General features: G+C 39.6%; 1 protein-coding gene across 2 annotated transcripts in view; it reads right to left on the minus strand.

The window, feature by feature from the left end:
* Positions 1-20,292, minus strand: part of SCAF11 (SR-related CTD associated factor 11) — a 65,144-nt gene that overhangs the window by 40,571 nt on the left and 4,281 nt on the right. The window contains exons 2-4 of one of the 2 annotated variants that reach the window (XM_087967924.1): positions 5,671-5,756; positions 3,215-3,301; positions 2,452-2,609 (exon numbers count right to left, since the gene is read on the minus strand). In XM_087967924.1, the coding sequence (XP_087824050.1) occupies positions 2,452-2,609; positions 3,215-3,275 (219 nt within the window). In that variant the 5' untranslated portion in view covers positions 3,276-3,301; positions 5,671-5,756. The remainder of the gene's footprint in view (positions 1-2,451; positions 2,610-3,214; positions 3,302-5,670; positions 5,757-20,292) is intronic. The other variant, XM_026667819.2, reaches the window with a different exon arrangement.

The raw sequence follows: 20,292 nt of genomic DNA on the forward strand, positions 1-20,292 counted from the left end.
ATTTATTTTCTAAAATTTGTACTATTTTTATCTTATTAAAATATCTTTAATAAAAATTGTATGTATAAAACAGAATTATCCTACTGAATCAATATGATCTTATTTTAAGGAAAGGAAATCAAAAGTGACAAGGGATCAGTAAAAGGTATTACAATACCTATCAGAACAGAGACATATGATACAACTGTTTACAAAAATTGCTTTAAGAATGAGTACAGGTAGTCCTCAATTTACAACCACAATTAGGACCAGAACTACTGTTGCTATAAGACTATATTGCTAACTTGGATTTTATGATTTTACTATGGTTGTTGAATGAATCACTGCAGCTGTTATGTGAATCTGGCTGCCCCCATAGACTTTGCTTGTTTGAAGCCCCCTGGAAAGGTTCCAAATGGTGATCATGTGACCTTAGGACATTGCTACCAACATAAATGTTGTTAGCACCTGTATTTTAGACCCATGTCCCCCCTGGCTTCCCAGGAGGTGACAGGCGGGTGGACTCTGGCGGTGATTAATGCTTCTCTACAGGAGGGGACGGTGTCCCAGCACTTTAAGGAGGCTGTGGTCCGCCCTCTTCTTAAGAAGCCATCGCTGGACTCCACCCGGTTGGATAATTTCCGACCTGTCTCCAATCTTCCCTTTTTGGGGAAGGTTGTTGAGAAGGTGGTCGTGCAGCAGCTCCAGGAGTTTCTGGATGAAACAGATTATCTCGACCCCTACCAGTCAGGATTCAGGCCTGGATTTGAGACAGAAACAGCATTGGTTGCACTTTGGGATGATCTCTGGCGGGAGCGGGATGGGGTAGTGCATCCATCCTTGCTCTACTTGACCTCTTGGCGGCTTTTGATACCATTGACCATGGGATTCTCCTGGGACGGCTTCAGGGGATGGGAGTGGGAGGCCTTGTGCTCTCTTTGTTCACTTCCTTCCTCTGCAGCCGCTCTCAGTCAGTGTTGATAGGAGGGGAGATATCCAACCCTCGCCCACTGCTTTACGGGGTTCCGCAGGGCTCGGTACTCTCTCCACTCCTGTTCAACATTTATATGAAACCGCTGGGTGAGATCATCTGTCACCATGGACTGAGGTATCACTAATATGCTGATGATACCCAGCTGCGTGTCCCGGGCCGTGGTGAGTTAAGTGTTGCTGTGTCCTCCCTCTCGCAATGCCTGGAAGCTGTCAGAGGCTGGATGGGGAGCAACAGCTTGAAACTAAACCCATGCAAGACCGAGTGGCTCTGGGTCTGGGGTTTGTTGGTTCAGGGAGAATTACCACCTTTAATCTTGGATGAGGTGGCACTACCCCAAATAGACCCTGTGCGTAATCTGGGGGTTCTCCTGGACTCACGACTCCTGTTCGAAGAGCAGGTAGTGGTCGTGGCCATAAGGGCCTTTGCGCAACTGCAGGTTGTGCACCAGTTACGCCCTTTCCTGGATCAGCGGTCTGTACTCACAGTCACTCATGCCCTGGTCACTTCCCGTCTTGATATTTGCAACGTGCTCTACATGGGGCTGCCCTTGAAGAGCATCCGGAAGCTCCAGTTGGTGCAAAATGCAGCTTCCTGCATGGTTTTATGCAGACCACGGTGTGCGCATGTATCACCTCTCCTGCAGGAGCTGCATTGGCTGCCAATTTGCTTCCGGGTACAATTCAAGGTGCTGGTTGTCACCTTTAAAACTCTTGGGTCGGGTTATCTGAGGAAACATCTCTTGCCAGTGACATCTACCCAACCCATTAGAGAGAGGAGGCAGGGAATGCTGCGGGTACCACCCCTGAGGGAGATACACCTGGTGGGACCTAGAAGAAGGGCCTTCTTTGTGGTGGCTCCATCTCTTTGGAACATCATTCCCCCAGAGATTAGAATGCCCCCCTCATTAATACCTCAGTGCCTTCCAAAAGGCACTGAAGACCTGGTTTTGCCAGCGAGCCTGGGGAACCCAGAGAGGGATGGAACCCATCAAATGGCTAGTGTGACCCGCTATTGTCGGGGTGGGGGGTGGGAGTTGGTTTTTGTTCCTGTTTTCCCAAATTTTGTTCTATTGTACTTTACTAATTTATTTGATTCTTTTTGTTAGTTCTTATTATTTTTATTTTTATTTTTTGTTTTAAATATGATTTTAAATATGAGTCGCCATGGGCGAATAGGAAGCAATATAAAACAAACAAACAAACAAACAAATAAATATATGCTGGGTGCAAATTTTGAAAATTGATCAAATTGTCAAGGCCTCTGTGACAGTCCCCAAATGAGAGGACTGGTCATAACTCATTTTTTTCAGGGCTATTGTAACTTCAAATGATTGTTAAAAGAAATGTTCAGAAGTAGCTGTAACGAAGTTGTTGTTTGGATGCTAACCAAAACAAAAAAAAAGTATTATTTTTATTAAGAATTTTTTTAAAAGTTAAGTAAACTATTTTTTAAATTTGATTGCAGCTCTTAAGACTTACTTCAGCCCATTTAAGAATACAGGCCATGCAGAAGATGTGTTTGCAATTTTCAGGAAAGCCAACTTCCTGCTCTGCCAAACAATTTAGGCAGATTGGGCAGCGATAATCTTCATCCGATAAAAAGTCAGAAGAGTAAGAGCAATCTTCATTCTCCTCGCCTGTTATAAAATGCATATAAGTAGATTGAAATTACTGATGTACAGTTATAAAATACAAAATACGGAAAATAAAGAAAAAATTAAGCTAAATTGTTACTTTGAAACAGCTAATCTGAAATTTATTGTATAGTGCACACACACACACACATACAAAAACAAGTCAGAACTTGATTTTTTTTAGATAACAGTAGACCTTTACATGTAGGAGAAATTCCAGAAAATTTAAGGAAGAACCAATTATTTTAGTTAATATGTACTGTGTTTCTAAAATTAGGCACCAAATTTAGACATCCAAGAAATTTTTACTGAATCATTTCCTAGTGGCACATAGCCCTTTTCAATTGTTAATCTGTGATAATAGCAACAATTGTAATATTTTGGCAAGCAGGAAACTTCTCAACTAGAATCTGACTGAGAAAGTACCTTCAGCTCCTATCAACTTTGTCAAGTATAAAATGGTACTTGTAGGAAGTAAATCCAGAAGTTTAAGAAAGATGTTAATATCTATAAAATAATGTATATATTTGACCTAGAAATATAATCAAAAGAAATATAATTGAGTATTTTAGTCTCATTTCTTTTAGAAAATCAAATAAGTTAGCTACCTTTTGCAGCTTCATGTTTGTCATCATCTGCATTTTGAACAGATTGTTTTTTATTCTTCATTTCTGCTTGAGAAATGCAGAAACTACCTGTAAAATAGGGTCACCAAAGGTTAAATACTTCCCAATAAGAGGTTTAAATAGACCAAAATCATATATTAAATTATAATTAATTATAAAACCAACTTCAAATCATATTTGACATCATATGTCAGGGGTGTCAAACACAAATTCATTGAGGGTCACATCAGAGTTGTGTTTGACCACTGGGGAGGAGGGAGGGAGGCATAGTTGGGGTGGATGTGGCCAGCTCGACATCACTCGTTTCAGGGGCATCTGTAGTGGCCAAGTGCTAAGGCAGGATTTCCCCCAAATCCTCCCTCCCTCTCATTATAATCTCCTTTCCTTCCTTCCTTCCTTCCTTCCTTCTCCTTCCCTCTTCATTCTCCTTTCTTCTTCCTTCCCCTCTTTCCTTATTTTTCCTTCCTTGCTCTCTTCCCATCGTTCCTTCTTTTTCTTTGTCTTTCCTCTTTCCCTTTGGGCCTTTCCTGACCCTTCTTGGATGCTCAAATGCAAAAGAGGAAATATTCCTCCTTTTGTTTTTCTTTGTTTTTAGTTTGTTTTGCTAGCCCGCTGCCAGCGAAAACAGCTCAGGGAGCCATGTGCAGCCTCCAGGCCCCAATTTTGGGCCACAACAGCTTTCTGCAGCCAGCCCCCCAACCCCAGCTGTTTTCACAGAGGGATGTAGTAGATTGAAACAGCCAAAAATGGAGCCCGGGAGGGCTGCACATGCCCCCCCCCCCCCAGTTCCGTTTCTGCTGGCAGAGGGCTGCAGGAGTCCATCATGGTTGAAAATGGAGCCCGGGAAGACTGCGTGTGCCCCCCCAGCTCCATTTTCACTGGCAGAGGTACCATGCCCCAGTCCTTTGCTGTTTCCAGGACAGCCCCATGGGCCAGATTTAAGCACTCTGTGGGCCTTGACTTTGACACCCCGTCATACGTTATACATATTTCTATACCAAACTATTGTATTTAATAATATAAAGAAATATTGTGTTTTAACACTGAGTAAGAAATATATAAATCACATTATTCCTATATATTTAGGAATATGTGTACACAAAGTCCATATAAATGTATAACTACCAAGGTATAACAATGCTCTAGATCAGGGGTCGCCAACCTTTTGGACCTCAGGGACCAGCAAACTCATAATTTTAGATCCCAGGGACCACTAACTGGTTCTGTGGGCGTGGCCTAATTTGTGGGTGTGGCTTGGTCATGTGACTGGCTGGGCATGGCTTTTATGTAAATATTATAAATATTTATATAAATATTGAATTTTTTTTATTAAAAAAGAGAAACTTTTACCCAAAATCAGGCAAAGCAGGCAGGCAGATTGAGCTGCTCACAGAATCACAGATTCATTCAGAAATCTATCTATCTATCTGCCATTGGCTAGCTCAGTCTGTCACATAAAATTTGCTTGCAAGCAAACTCATAAAATTTGCAAGCAAGCAAACTCACAAAATTAACTCACAACACACCATGCATGTAAATATTGAATTTTTTATTTTAAAAAAGAGCAACTTTTACCCAAAATCAGGCAAAGCAGGCAGACTGAGTTGCTCACAGAATCACAGATTCACTCAGAGATCTATCTGCCATTGGCTAGCTCAGTCTGTCACATAAAAATTGCTCGCAAGCAAACTCATAAAATTAACTCACAACACACCATGTATGTAAATATTGATTTTTTTTATAAAAAAGAGCAACTTTTACCCAAAAATCAGGCAAAGCAGGCAGATTGAGTTGCTCACAGAATCATTCAGTGATCTATCTATCTGCCATCGGCTAGCTCAGTCTTTCAAATTTGCTTGCCGTGAGTCTGCACTGAATTTGCTTGCAAGCAAAACTTCAGTCCTAAGGGAGGTTCGGCTGTGCTTAAAAGCAGAGCCGAAGATCTAAAGACTAGCTAGAAAGCAAGAAGTCCAACAATTTCCTGCTTCCTATCTAATCTAAATCTCCCGGCACAGCAGAACAGATGATAGTTGGAAAAAGGAAAAATAGAAACTTAGCAGGCAAGTTTACCGGGTAAGGAGTGAATGGGCGGGGAGGGTTCCTGCAGGCCATGTGGGCGGTGCAGCCTTGTGTTTCTGCGCAGCCTGGATTAATTGCTTTGGGGGGATTGCTCTGGGAGTGAGATTTCTCTGCAGCCCACCAAAATTTTCTCACTGCCCACCAGTGGGCCGCGGCCCACCGGTTGGCGACCACTGCTCTAGATTCTCTCTTAAAGTTAACTTGCTAAGCAAACTATAGTCACATTATAAATTTCCTTTCAGTATAAGTGCTATTATGCCACTTTTTACAAAATATAATGACTATTATATTTTATCCTTTTTATATGTAACTCAAGGGCAGCGAGAATACTTAATACTGTTGCTTCCTATTTTCCTCACCTTGCGAGGTGTGTGGGCTAAGAGAGAGTGACTAGACCAAAGTCATCCAGCTGGCTTTAATGCCTAAGAATGTCATTACTGTTGTTCTACAAAGGAAAATACAATAGGAATGAATACAAAAATTTACAGGAGGTTACTTGTTAAACTTGAAAAACCTGGAAAGAAGTTAGGCAGAAAGCATATTGAAAGGGTAGCAAGGTGACAGTGAACTTAAATTGGGAAATATCTTATCTCGGGGGTGAGCAGGGCTTGCAGATTGGATACTTCAGCATGTCATTGAGAAATGTATAACTATGAAAAAAATACTTTATTTATTTAGAACAGGGGTATCAAACTCAAGGCTCACGAGCCAGATCCGGCCCATGAGGTGGTGAATCTGACCTGGCCAATGGGGCCTCGATCTTCAACTGGTAATGTCCATCTGGGTCGGACCACAGCTAGCCTTAGAACCCCTTGTGCAGAGGGTGGAGCTGGAGTCACGGTGGGAAGACAGGGATTCGGGAGCTCCTGAAAGAACCGTCAATATTCCTTTTGGATCTAAACTGTCCCAGAGAAATGGCGACAGAAGGAGGAACATCTTGTCGATCCCAGGGACATCGCAAAGTCCCTGGTTGATCAAGGAAAGCTTCTTGAATTGGCGGCAGAGGAAAGCAGCCATTAAGACTGCTGGAAAGCTGGGACAGCTATAGAACGAAAGGGAAAGCCTTGTGCAAGTGTGTTGGAACTGGGTGAGATTTTAAAAGTTTTTTTTCCGCTAAGGATTAAAGAGCACCCTAAGGAGAAAAAGAAAATCTAAGAAGATTGAAGACAAATGAGAAAGCTAACGGCGGGAAAGCATGTTTATACTGTCAGATCCAATTAAGGCTATTTTACTACGTATTTTAATAGAAATATTAATTTGTTCTTTTTTAACTGGACTAGACTAACAATTTGGAAAATACAAAGTTTTAATTTTAATTCTGGATTATTTTCCCCTTTTTAATTTGCTATTTAGTAACCTGTAACTCTAAAAGTGAAACTTTTCTTTTTTTATATTTTTGAAACCTTTTTGGATACAATATAACAAAGGAATGAAAACTAAGTAAAGCAATAGTGCCCCCTAGAGGTTACAGAAAAATTGGAAAGTTTTAAGAATTGTTTTTCTGACAGCAAGCTGTTTAGACCCAAAAGGAAGATAAAGAGCAAAGTGCTGAAAGTTTGTTGAAACAGATGCTATGCTGGCAATCTAAACAGCTGGAGATAGAAGAAGAGGAGAAAGACTACCGTGACCTTATATTATGTTTTGACTTGGCTTTTTGGACATAATACGGTGGCTTGGAATTGCTTTGTGACTGCTATTTAAAATAATTGCTGGCTATTCTATTTTGTTTTATCTTTTACTGCTGGTATCTTTTCTGAGCCTTTTTACTATTTCAAATTTGTTTGCAGCAGCTTGCCCCCCCCCCCTTTGGTTAGCCTTCTATTTGGAAGATTTTAGTTCTCCCTATTTTTATTTTTTATTACTGGACTATTAGAAGTGGAATATTTTTGGAACTCTTTCTTTTTTTAATTTTTAGCTTGTTTTTTTTATTTTTGTCTCCTTGTAGATTTAATATTTTTAATTCCTCTATTTTATTTTTATTTTACTTTTTATTTTTTTGTTTTTTGATATGGAAAGCTTGTTTCTTTTACAATTGGATTAAGGTAGAGAAGAACCTGAAGAAAGCAGAATTTGGATTAATTGGCAGATATTCTTTGTTTGGGATTATAATTAATTTGAGATGAGGAAGACAGCTGCAACAGTATGTTCGATCCCTACTTCCTCTTCCTTAAGCCCAGCTGGTCAGCGATCAACACATCCTATGCTACAGCAGGAAAAGGAAAAAGAGAAAGAGAAAGAAAGAGAAAAAGGAGTTTCCAATGCAGGAGTTAAGACAATGATGCAAGCAATACAAGCAATACAAACAATACAAGAACAAGGGAAACATGTTGAAGAGAAAGTGGAAAATATACAACAGATGATGAAGAATGAAGAAAGAATACTTACTAAAAAGGCAATTAAAACACAAATTCTACAAAGCTCAAGAGATGAACCACTGAAATATAAAGAAAAGAAGACTGTGGTCCTAAAACAAGTACCAAGGAAAGTGAGGGAAATAAGAAGAGAGTATCAATTCTTGACAAAAATTTTAATTAAGAACAGTGAATTATAGATGGCTGTTTCCTGAAGGTCTTGTGTTCATCTGGCAGGAGCAAAGACATAGAATAGATTCAATAGAGAAAGCAGAACTATTTTATGGAGAATATTTTAGAGGGAAAGAGGATGAGAAATTGCGAGAAGAGGAAATAATCAAAATTCAAGAAGAAATGGTTGAAGCAAGAGATAAAATAATCCAAGAATAAGCAACATGTGAGGAAGGAGCAGTAGGTGGAAGAATGGAGTATAAAGAAGCGAGGGAGCAAAGGTCTACTAGAGCTATAAACCCTACATATAAGTTATGAACAATGGAAGAAAAGAAACTAATCACAATGAATATAAATAGACTGAATCTGGCTATAAAAAGGAAAATATTTCACAAATTAGAAAAATTAAAATTGGATATAATTTGCTTACAAGAAGTCCATATTAAAAAACAACATGTTCAGATGTTAATAATATGAAAATTGGGAACTTATATACCTCATTGGCTCAAAAGAAAAAAAGGGGAGTTGCACTATATATTAAAAATACAATTAAAGCTGAATTAATTTTTACAGATGAAAAAGGAAGAATATTAATGGTAGAAATAATTGACAACAATGTAAATATACTTTTAGTAGCAATATATGCCCCTAATGAAAAACAAGAAGAATTTTACAAAAATTTACACAACAAAATTATTGAATTGGAATATGATAATATATGACTTATGGGAGATTTTAATGGAATAGTAGATGTAAACTTGGACTATACAACTCAGAAAACTAACAGACAAAATAGAAAGACTTTGCCGAAATCCTTCTTCAAAATGGTAGAGGAACTAAGCATCCAAGATGTTTGGAGGAAAAGAAACATAAGGAACAGGCAACACACCTTTTATTCTAATAGACATATATCATGGTCAAGAATAGATATGATTTGGATGTCAACGGATTTGATTTCCGATGTAAAAGAAGTCAATATTGAAGCAAGTACTTGGGTGACCTCAATCCAATACAAATTGAGTGTCAAGGACAGAGGAAAAGATCTAGATGGACTTTGAACAACACAATACTGAAAGAAAAAGTATTTCTACAAAAAATGGAAAAGGAACTGGCTTTCTTTTTTAATAATAATAATAAAGAGGACACCTCACTGCAAAACTTATGGGATACCACGAAGGCCTTTGCCAGAGGTTTGATAATAGATTATATAAGGGGGAAAAAATCAAGAAGAAACGAATACAACAGAAGTTAGAGGAGGATTACAGGGAACTTGAGAAGGACTTCCAATAATTTCCACAAAAAAGAATATTAAAAATCAAATGGACATAATTAAACATAAAATGGGGTTGATGGAAAAAGAAAAGTTAGCCCAAAAAGTTAGGAGTGCTAAACAATTTTTTTTCGAAAATGCAAATAAACCAGGCAATTGGCATATAAGCTGAAAAAAGAGAGAGAAACAAAAAAGATACTGCAACTAAAAGATGATCAAGAAAGGGCATGTAATGGAAATGATGAAAAGAAAAAGATAATACAAAAATATTATGAAAAATTATATATTTATTTATTTATTTATTTGATTTGCCAATTGTTTACAAGATAATAAGTATAAGTGTATACATAGTTGTGAATACATGAAATGGGTACATATAAGAAAAATAAAAGAATAAGAGAAACAATAGGACAGGGACGGTAGGCACGTTGGTGCGCTTTATGCACGCCCCTACAGACCTCTTAGGAAAGGGGTGAGGTCAATAGTAGACAGTCTAAGGTTAAAGTTTTTGGGGTTTGGGAAGAAACTACAGAGTCGGGTAGAGTATTCCAGACATTGACCACTCTATTGCTGAAGTCATATTTCCTGCAATCAAGTTTGGTGCGGTTGACATTGAGTTTGTATCTATTGTGTGCTCTTGTGTTGTTATGGTTGAAGCTGAAGTATTCATTGACAGGTAGGACATTGCAATGTATGATTTTATATACCATGCTTAAATCAGACCGAAGACGGCGTAATTCAAGGTTTTCTAGTTCTAGAATTTCAAGTCTGGTGGCATAAGGTATTCTACAACGAGTGGAGGAGTGGAGAACTCTTCTTGTGAAATATTTCTGGACTTTCTCAATTGTGCTAATATCAGATATGTAATGTGGGTTCCAGACTGATGAACTGTATTCGAGTATTGGTCTAGCAAATGTTTTGTATGCTCTGGTAGTAGTGTGATATTACCAGAGAAAAAGCTACGTAGGATTAGGTTAACAACTCTTAATGCCTTTTGGCTATGTAGTTGCAGTGGGCTCTAGCACTTAGATCATTATAGGTGAGTATTCCAAGGTCCTTTACAGAGCTTGGGTCATCAACAAGATCTTGACTATTCAGCTTGTATTTTATTTTCTGATTTTTTTGCCAATATGTAAGACAGAGCATTTATTTGTTGAGATTTGAAGTTGCCATTTGTTTGACCATTCTGATACATAGTCGAGATCTTTTGTAGGGTAGCAGTATTGTCTGTGGTATTGAACAGCTTTACATCATCAGCGAAAAGAACGCAATTGCTCTTAATATGATCACAGACGTCATTTATGTAGAGTATGAAGAGAGTTGGTCCTAGAACACTGCCTTGGGGGACACCACTATTGACAGGTACAGAGTTTGATAGGACGCTCCCAATTTTGACCATTTGTTGTCTGTTTGCCAGGAATGCTTCTATCCAGTTATTCAGTTGTCCAGAGATACCATAGGATTTTATTTTTAGGAGTAGTTTGTCGTGGTACCACTGAATCAAAGGCTTTACAGAAGTCTATGTAGATTGCGTCTATTGCTTTGCCCTGGTCGAGTTGTGTCGTCCATATGTTTTTGCAGTGTAAGAGTTGCAGATTACAGGATAGTTTTTTTCTGAAACCAAATTGTTTATTGGAGAGTAGGTTGTTTGTCTCTAAGTGGAGGATGGTGGATTGGTTAATAATTGATTCCATGACTTTACAGGTGACGCAGCATAAGGAGATTGGTCTGTAATTTTCAACTAGGCTTGGGTCCCCTTTTTGAAGATGGGGATGACTGTGGCTTGTGACCATAGGTTAGGCAAGGAGCTGGTCCTGAAAGATTTTTCAAAGATTATGCTTAGAGGTTTGGCTATGGCAGTGGATAGCTTTTTTTAAGAAATAGGCACATATTCCATCCGGTCCAATAGATAGAGATGGTTTTAGATTGCGTAGTGCTTTTTCAACATTGTCTTCTGTAAAATCGATATGTATTAGATCATTGTTGTTATCTGTGGTACGGCTAGGAAATACTGGGCATGATCCATTGCTGTTTACAAATACTGAGCCAAGAATGTGTTAAAGAGGTTGGCTTTAATGGTGTCGTCGTTGAGTCTTTACCATCAGGTCCTATCAAGGGTGGGATGGACCTTGAGTCTTTTAGTTTGTTGTTTACAAAATTGTAAAAAGCACGGGTGGAATTGGTGCTTAGGTTTTCCTCTTGTTTAATGTGATAATTGGTGCATTCGGTCTTTATCTGGTGGCATAAATTTTTGTATCGGCTTTTGAAATTGGCAACGTGACCAGATTTATTTTTCCGCCAGAGTGATCTCTTTTGGATTGAAGTTTCCTTATTGTTATGGGTAATCTGCTTTTTTGTTTTGTTTTGGGAGTTGTTGTTGGTACATATAGTTTGATGACTCTTTTGACTTCAAGTAAAAATACGTTGTAATGATCTTCAACAGTATTGCATCCAGTGAATAGAGATTGCCAATCAAGGGATGAGAGATCGTGTCTATAAGATCATAGTTGCCTTTTTGAAGTTACAATTGGGGATTACATCATTGTGGTGATTTTTGTGTGGGCGATGTTGAGACAAAAGTCAATCATATTGTGGTCACTGCTGGAAAAGGGTTCTTTAGTTTGTATTCGTAAATTAAATTCAAACTATTGCAGAAGATGAGATCGAGGCAGTTGTTTAGTCTAGTGTTGTTGGTTACTAGTTGTTCCAGTCCCAGATTTGTAATAGCATTGTAGAAGGTTGTGTGTATGATTTCAGTTGTACATTCATTTAGGGACCAAGAGAACATTCATCAAGAAAAAGTGAAACAATATTTACAAAAAGCGAAGTTACCTCAGATATCTGAGGAGATTAAGACAATGTTAGAAGGGAAAATAACAATGATGGAATTAACTGAGGCGTTAAAGAGACAAAATACTGGAAAGGCACCAGGACCGGATGGGCTGCCAGCGGAATTTTATAAAACCTTACAGGAATCTTTAAGCATTCCAATGCTAGATGTGATGAATGAAGTCTTGTCTGAAACTAAAATATCCAAATCATGGACAGAGGCGTACATTACTCTACCAAAAGAGGATACCGACCTGCAACAAATTATAAATTACAGATCCATTTCCCTGTTGAATTCAGATTACAATTTTTTTGCTTCAATAATGGCATCCCTCATGAGGGCCTTGGACCTCATTCCCCCTTGCCTGTTGATGTGCACCTTTGCGGCTATGTTGTCCATCAATGTGGAGGTACATGGAATCCAGGTATCTTGGCTCTGAAGTGTCTCAGTGCCAGAGATATGGCCCTGAGCTCTAGCCAGTTTATGGGGCAGCTTTTGTCTGACTGGGACCAAATTCCCTGAGCTATTTGGCCCTCCATATGGGCCCCCCAACCCAGAAGACTGGTGTCCATGGTAATCAGTAGCCTGTCTGGCTCCTTGAATGGAAGTCCCTTCCAGAGGACTGGAAAGAGCCACTTGAATGAACGCAGGGCCTGTGGAGTAAGTTGGACACTGGTTGACGTGTGGCTGGTTCCTGCTCGTTGGAAAGGGAGCAGGAACCATTGTAGAGATGGGGAGTGAAGCCGTGCCCACGGGACAATGCAGATGCACCAGACCATCTTCCCCAGTAGAGTGGAGAGCTGCGACAGGGGAACAGTGCATTGACGTTGAGCCTGACAGATGATCTCGGTAAGGTTTTTCCCCCCCGATCTGGAGACAGAAATACTTGGCAGAGAGTTGTGTCAATGACCGCTCCCAGGTGGAGCAGTCTGGTGGCTGGTGAAAGATGGCTTTTCTTGGTGTTGATGGAAAAGCTGTGGTTCTGAAGACAGCAAAGTGTAATTTGTAGGTCTCGATGGGCGGAGAGGATGGAGGATGACTGTCTCAAAATGTCATCTAGGTAGCATTGGAGCCTTACAGGAACAGACCGGAGCAAAGCAACCAATGCCGCTAGGATCTTTGTGAAGACCCTTGGAGCTGATGAGAGCCAGAAGGGGAGGGCTCGATACTGGAAATGGTGATGCTGGTAACAGAAATGGAGAAACTGGTGATGGTAAGGCCAAATGGGAATGTGGACGTAGGCCTCCGTGAGGTCAATGGAGGAGAGGAAGTCGCCCTCCCGAATGCTCTCTAAAATGGAATGCAAGGTCTGCATTTTGAAACACCTGTATGAGATAAACTCATTCAGGAATTTTAGGTCGAGGATAGCTCGCCAACCCCCGGAGGTCTTAGGGACCACAAAAAGTCGAGAATAAAATCCGGGACCGGTTGAATAGCCCTTATGTCTAATAGGTGTTGGATTCCATGAGGGCCCTTTTTGAACTGTACCGCGAGATGGGGCAGAACACAAAGTTCTCTTGGGGTGCCGAGAGAAATTCCAATTGTAAACCTGACCTTACAGTATTGAGCACCCAGGCCTCCGTTGTTGACTCCTGCCATCTGGAGGCAAAGAAAGTAAAACGACCTCTGATGGGTGGGGAAAACGAGGGATTATTTGGAGCGACTGAACAACCCCCTCCCCCACAAAAGGGCCATTTACCCACAGGTTGTTGTCTGCTGGGAGTGTCTTGACGTTGGGAATACGCCCTCTGTGGCCAGGATAAATGGGGGGTAGTCTTGGCCTGAAATGTAGGTGGGAAATAAGGAGCTGGACAATAGTCAGTTTTCTTTCCTGAGGAGGAAAGAATCTTTCGTCCCTGGTTTTGATGAGATATGGCTCTAGTGCACCGCCGAAGAGCTTTTCGCCTGCACAGGGTGCCGAAGCCAGCTTCCGATGTGACTCCGCCTGCCAATTCTGGAGCCATAAGAGTTTTCTCTCTGCTACTGAGGAGGCCATGGCTTTGGTTGCAAATTTGGTGGAATTGAGAGTGGCAACTGCCATGAACTCCACTGCTACTATGATTTTGTTGAGGTCCTGGTGTGACCTGATGTCAGATGCCGGGGTTCAGTCCTGGAGTTGGTACAGCCAGAGGAGAGAAGCCCTCATGAAAAATGATGCTGCAGTCGCCGCCCGAACAGCCCACACAGCTGATTGGTGGTTGCGTTTGAGGGTCTGTTTGGAACGTTTATCCTCTGCCTTAAGTACGTCCTCTGGCTTGGTGGAAGTGCCAGAGGAGGAATATGAGGCAACGACCGGGGTGTCTACAGAGGGCACAGCGAGAGCATTGGCTAGGGACGGGCCCACATTGTAAAATCATCTGTCATGAGATGAAGGGCGAGGACCTGCAGCAGGGAAAGCACATTGTTCCTTGACTAGGTCAAGAAATATTATAGGGGAAGGTAAAACCTACATATAGACTACAGGTTAGGAGAAGAGGGAGTCTCCTTGTCCCGAGGATGCCCCTTGCGGTTCGGGAGCCGCTTCCTCAGGGGACAGCTTCGCAGTAACCAGAGCCTTATGTAGGAGTGGCTTCAATAAGGCTGGTTTGAAGACTGCGGCTGAGGGTGGTTGATCTGGGCAAGTCTTCCTCCTCTGAGAGGTTAGTTTCCCAGATCTCCCCTTCTTCCCTATCTGATCGAGGAGACTGACTGTGATCAGATGGATTAGCGCAGTCGTCCTCCCTATAATTCTCCCATTCTGCGTGGGAGGAGAGGGCCCTATGCTCCTGGGGTAGGTGGTATCCTCTCTGAGGCCAGGGGCCTTGAGTTTGGGTAGGGAAAAGGGAGCGAGCCCTTTCTAAAGGCTGAAGGATTTGTTGGAATCTTTCAGCCAACCCCCATCTGATGGCACTAGATACCACGTCTTGAATCTCCCAGGGCCTGTCATTGATGGAATGGTCAGAGGGGCGAAGGCCCGCAGCAGTGGGGGTAAAGGTAGCTTCTGGCCTAGGCCGGGAACTACCCTGGATTCAGGAGGGGGGTGCGTAGGGCCAAGAGGCCTGTTTGAAATTAGGCCCTGACCTGCTTAAATCTTGAGGATCTTGTTGCTCCTCAAGTCTCAGGGGACCAAGATGGAGGGTGTCAAAGGGGTCTTGAGATCTCCTCGCTTCCCCTAGAAGGGCTTCCCTCGTGACCGTGGAATTCCCCTGACTGGGAGGCCTGTTGCAATTGCCCTCTCATTTGTTCTATTGTTTTATTAAACTGCCTAAGGCAGCTTGTCTTCGCTTCTCTGCCTTAAGTTCAGCCTGGGTAGTTTTCTTGGGGGCTAGAGCCTTAGCCCTAATTTTTGCAGCCATCTCTTGCTAAACTGATTGAGAGCACTGTCTGCGTCTTTTTCTCTTGGATGGCTGGGGGGCCTGTTCCTCTGGGGAAGAAAATTTGGCCTGTGTCTTGTCTTGATCCATGGCAAGCATAGGCAAAGCACAAGAGGTGCTGGTAACTACCCTCAGTATGTGCTGCCTATGTGACAGAAGCCAAAAAGTTTTCCCTTTAAGGCCGATACTATGGTAGGGCCAGTTAAAATGGCCACTCACCTTGTGCGATGGAAGGTTCTCTCCCTCAAGATGGCCACCGCATGTGTTGTAGCCTCCAGTTAATGCTATCGCTCCTTAGGCTGCTACGAGCCCCAAGCGAGAAGTTCAGCCGAAGGAGAAGAGTAGCCTTCGTCAAAGTGATCAACTGGCTGGCGCTGTTTTTATCATTTTGCCGATCTTTAGCAATTGCGGCTGCTCATAACAGAAGGCTGTAGAGAAGGCTGGATGGGATGCTTCCCTGCTTGCCTTCCCGATGGAGTGGCAACTTTGAGTCCTTAACGTTGCAGGAGAGCGGAGCCCCGCTCTCCTGAAGATGCAGCTGCCTGTATCCCCAGGAGCTGATTAAGGCTGTAATAGCTTTGCCAAGTGAGTAATTTGAAGGAAAAAACTGCTAACACTTTCAGAGACACAGCTTGCTTGACTAAAAGGAGCTGAGTCAAAGCTGGGGAGACTCCCAGGGGCTGGCCTTTTATATACAAGAACAGACTTAGCTTGATGACATCATCACGAGTCTAACCCATCCTGGGCTCTCGCAGCAGCATGGAATAGAAATTATGGTCTCAAAACTATAAAATAACAATGTCAACAGCATATAAAGAGAATTTGTATAAGATGTTTTACAGGTGGCATCTACCCCCCGGCAAGGATAGCAAAGATGTTCAAGAATAAATCGGAGAAATGTTGGAAGTGTCATCAGATACCTGGATCTTATTACCACATGTGGCGGATGTGTGTGGAAGCCAAGAGATACTGGACTAAAATTCATACATGGCTGGAAAAAATGACAAAACAACATATAGACTTGAAATCAGAAATATTTTTATTGGGTATTTTACCTGAAGGATACAGTAAAGAATTGACATATTTGATAATAAATGTTTTGACAGCAGCTAGAATTGTATTTTCTAAAAATTGGAAAAGTGGGAAAATACGAATAGAAGAGGTGATTATGAAAATAATGGAATGTGCAGAAAGGAGTAAATTGATATTAGCAATTAGAGAGCAAGAAGATAAAGAGTATTATAAAATTTGATAGTATATGTATTCTAGGAGTCTTTAATGCTATTGTAGACACAGAGTTGGACTACAAAACTCAGAATTAAAAAAATAGAAAGACATTACCAAATCTTTTTTCAAGATGGCAGAGGAATTAAGTATTCAAGATGTATGGAGAGAATTAAACAATAAAAACAGACAATATACATTTTACTCAAATAGACATTCATCATGGTCAAGAATAGATATGATTTGGATGACACCAGAATTAATTTTAAATATACAAGAAATATGTATTGAAACAATTATGGGCAGACCATAATCCAATATGGGTCAAATGGAAGGGACAAAGGAAAAGGTTAAGATGGACTTTGAATAATCTTGAAAGAAAAAGAATTCATGAAAAATTTGGAAAAAGAACTGGCAAATAAAAAGGAAGAAACTTCATTACAAAATGTATGGGATACAATGAAGGCCTATATTAGAGGCCTGATTATAACTTATACAAGAAAGAGGAATATCAAAAAAAGACAAGCACGACAGATCCTAGAAGAGGACTACAAGAAATTAGAGTTACAAAGACACCTGAACAAAAGAATTTTAAAAGTCAAATGGACATAGTTAAGCACAAACTGGGGTTAATGGAAAAAGAATTGACACAAAAAATTAGAAGTGCTAAGTAGATTTTCTTTGAAACGCAAATAAACCAGGAAGATGGTTAGCATATAAACTGAAAACAGATAGAGAGTCAAAAAATATATTGCAATTAACAAATGAGAATGGAATGGTTTGTTATGGGAATGAAGAAAAGAAAGAAATAGTACAAAAATATTACAAGAAACTATATGAACAAGAGACAATTGAAAAAGGGAAAGTTAATCAATACTTAAAAGAAGCAGAATTACCTAAAATACCAAGTGAAACTAAGTCAACGCTAGAAGAGAAAATAACAATGATGAAAGTGACAGAGGTGATAAACAGACAAAATAATTGAAAAGCTCCTGGCCCAGATGGATCACCAGCAGAATTATATAAGATGTTACAGGAATCGCTTAGCATTATAATATTAGAGGCAATGAATGAGGTGTTGACAAAAGCTAAAATACCTACTTCATGGACAGAGGCATATATTACTCTTATATCAAAAGAAGATACTGATCTACAACAGATAAAGACCATATCTTGCTGAATGCAGACTATAAAAATTGGCTTCTATAAAAAGTTATTTAAACTATTTTATACATACAGATCAAAATGGCTTTCTGCCTAAGAGACAAATAAAAGACAACATGAGGATAATACTGAATACATTGGAATACTATGGACCCCATCCAGAGAAAAAAATGGCATTGGTCTTTTTAGATGGACAGAAGGCATTTGATAATGTCAATTGGTGGTTCTTGTTGTTGCAAATGGAAGAGATGGGTTTTGGAAAAAGGTTTATTAAAACGATTGAGACAATATACTATAAACAATCAGCAAAAGTAATGATAAATGGAGATTTAACTGATAATATTAGTATCAAGAAAGGAACTAGACAAGGATGCCCGCTGTCGCCATTGTTATTTGTATAAACTTTGGAAGTTTTAAATAGAAATATTAGAAAAACAAGGAAATAAAGGGAATGAAGATTAAAAATGAGGAGTATAACCTACAAGCATTTGCAGATGATCTGGTTTTTATACTAGAAGAACCATTAGAGTCAGGTTCTAAGTTGACAAAAAAGATAGAATATAGAGAGGTGGCAGGATTGAAGATAAATAAGGAAAAAAACCAAGATCTTAGTGAAGAACATAACCGAAAACCAAAGGAAAGTATTAATGGAAAGTCTAAACATCCAGATCACAAAAAAAGTAAAATATCTGGGGATACAATTGACAGCTAGATGTGGAACACTTAAGGAAGACAATTATAATAAATTAAAATAGCAGATTGTGACAGATCTGGAAAAGTGGGAAAATTTACAACTTTCTTTGACAGGGAGAATATCTACAATTAAAATGAATATATTACCAAGGATATTATATTTGTTTCTGACGATTACAATAAATGTAGAGAAAAAATACTTTGAGGACTTAAATAAAATGATCTTGAAATATATATGGTAGGGGAAGAATTCAAGAATTAAACTAAAACTACTACAGGGCACTAGAATGAGAGGTTTTGGATTACCCAGTTTGGATTACCCAGTAATATTGATGTGGATGAAAGAATGGATTGTTTTGAGAAATATTAGATTGTTAACATTGGAAGGTCATGATTTTCAATCGGGGTGGCATGCATTTTTATGGTATAAGGAAAGTAAAGCGCATGGATATTTTCGGAGACATTATATTCGAGAAGCCTTACTATCAACATGGGAGAAAATAAGGGAAAAACATTATCTGAAAATACCACTCTGGTTATAAACAATAGAGGCATTTGCGTATCCAAATGTATTTAAAATGGAAAATATTGTTAGATATACTGAAATCTTAAATGAAAAGGGTGAACTCAAAACAAAGCAAGAACTAGTTGAACAAGGGATAAAGATGAATTGGTATTCATATATGCAAATACATTCTAGATATGAAAAAGACAGTAAGATAGATGGGTTTTACAAAGAACTGACTGAATTAGATAAAATTTTAACAGGTACTGAAGAGAGGATTAAAAAAATTTATGGTTATTTATTAGGAATGAAATTAGAAGAGCAGCAAGTTAAAGAAATGATGATTGCTGGGGGGGGGGAATTTGGATATGGGATAGATTTGGATAAATGGCAGAAATTATGGACTAGAAATTATAAATTCACAGTGTCAACAGCTTCTAAAGATAATTTGTATAAGATGTTTTACAGGTGGTATTTACCTTGGGCAAGAATAGCAAAGATGTTCAAGGATAAATCGGCAAAATGTTGGAAATGTCATCAGATACCTGGATCATATTACCCTATGTGCTGGACATGTGCAGAAGCTAAAAGTTATTGGACTAAAATACACACGTGGTTGGAAAAAAAATGATAAAACAGCACGTAGACTTAAAACCAGAGATATTTTTATTGGGGATTTTACCTGAAGGTTATAGCAAAGAGATAATATATTTGATCATTGTTTTAACTGCAGCTAGAATTATATTTGCTCAAAATTGGAAAAATGAAAAAATTCTGAAGAAGAGGAGATTAAGAAAATAATGGAATGTGCAGAAATGAGTAGATTGACATTAGCAATTAGAGAACAAGAAGAAAAAGAGTATTATAGGGTTTGGAATTATTTTATCAATGGTTATATAGAAGAGAAAAAAATTGAAGTTATGATTTGTTATAATTGATTATTTTTAAATAAGTTATATTATGAATATAATTTAGTAAGAATTGAGTTTTGTTTTTAAAGATAGCCTGGAAAAGAAACTAAAAATTAAATAATAGAAAAATAATCACCATCTCTCATGTGCACATCCGGGGGGGCTGAGATGGTGCTGCAGATCTAAGGCTGGCGATGGTCCAGCCCGATGGACGCCACCAGGTTGCAGTTTAGCACCATGCCCACATCAGTGTCTCCATGCTCTGCTCACTGGCCTTTCACGTGTGTGTGTGCATACACGGAGGGGAGGTGTCTGGCAGCAGGGGCTCCACAGCCCACTGTAACCATTGGGATGACCCTCCAAGAAACAGGTATGGCAGTGACCACAGCACTGGTGGTATTGATGAAAAATTTTGGTTATAGCATCAATTTAGATGATTGGTAAATATTATGGAAAAGAAACAAAAAAATGACATTAGCTATACCCTTTAAGAAAAATTTGTATAAATT

This window comes from Notechis scutatus, chromosome 6 (assembly GCF_049901735.1).
Source record: "Notechis scutatus isolate UNSWTSFEM ecotype Mainland chromosome 6, rNotScu1.2, whole genome shotgun sequence".
Taxonomy (NCBI): domain Eukaryota; kingdom Metazoa; phylum Chordata; class Lepidosauria; order Squamata; family Elapidae; genus Notechis; species Notechis scutatus.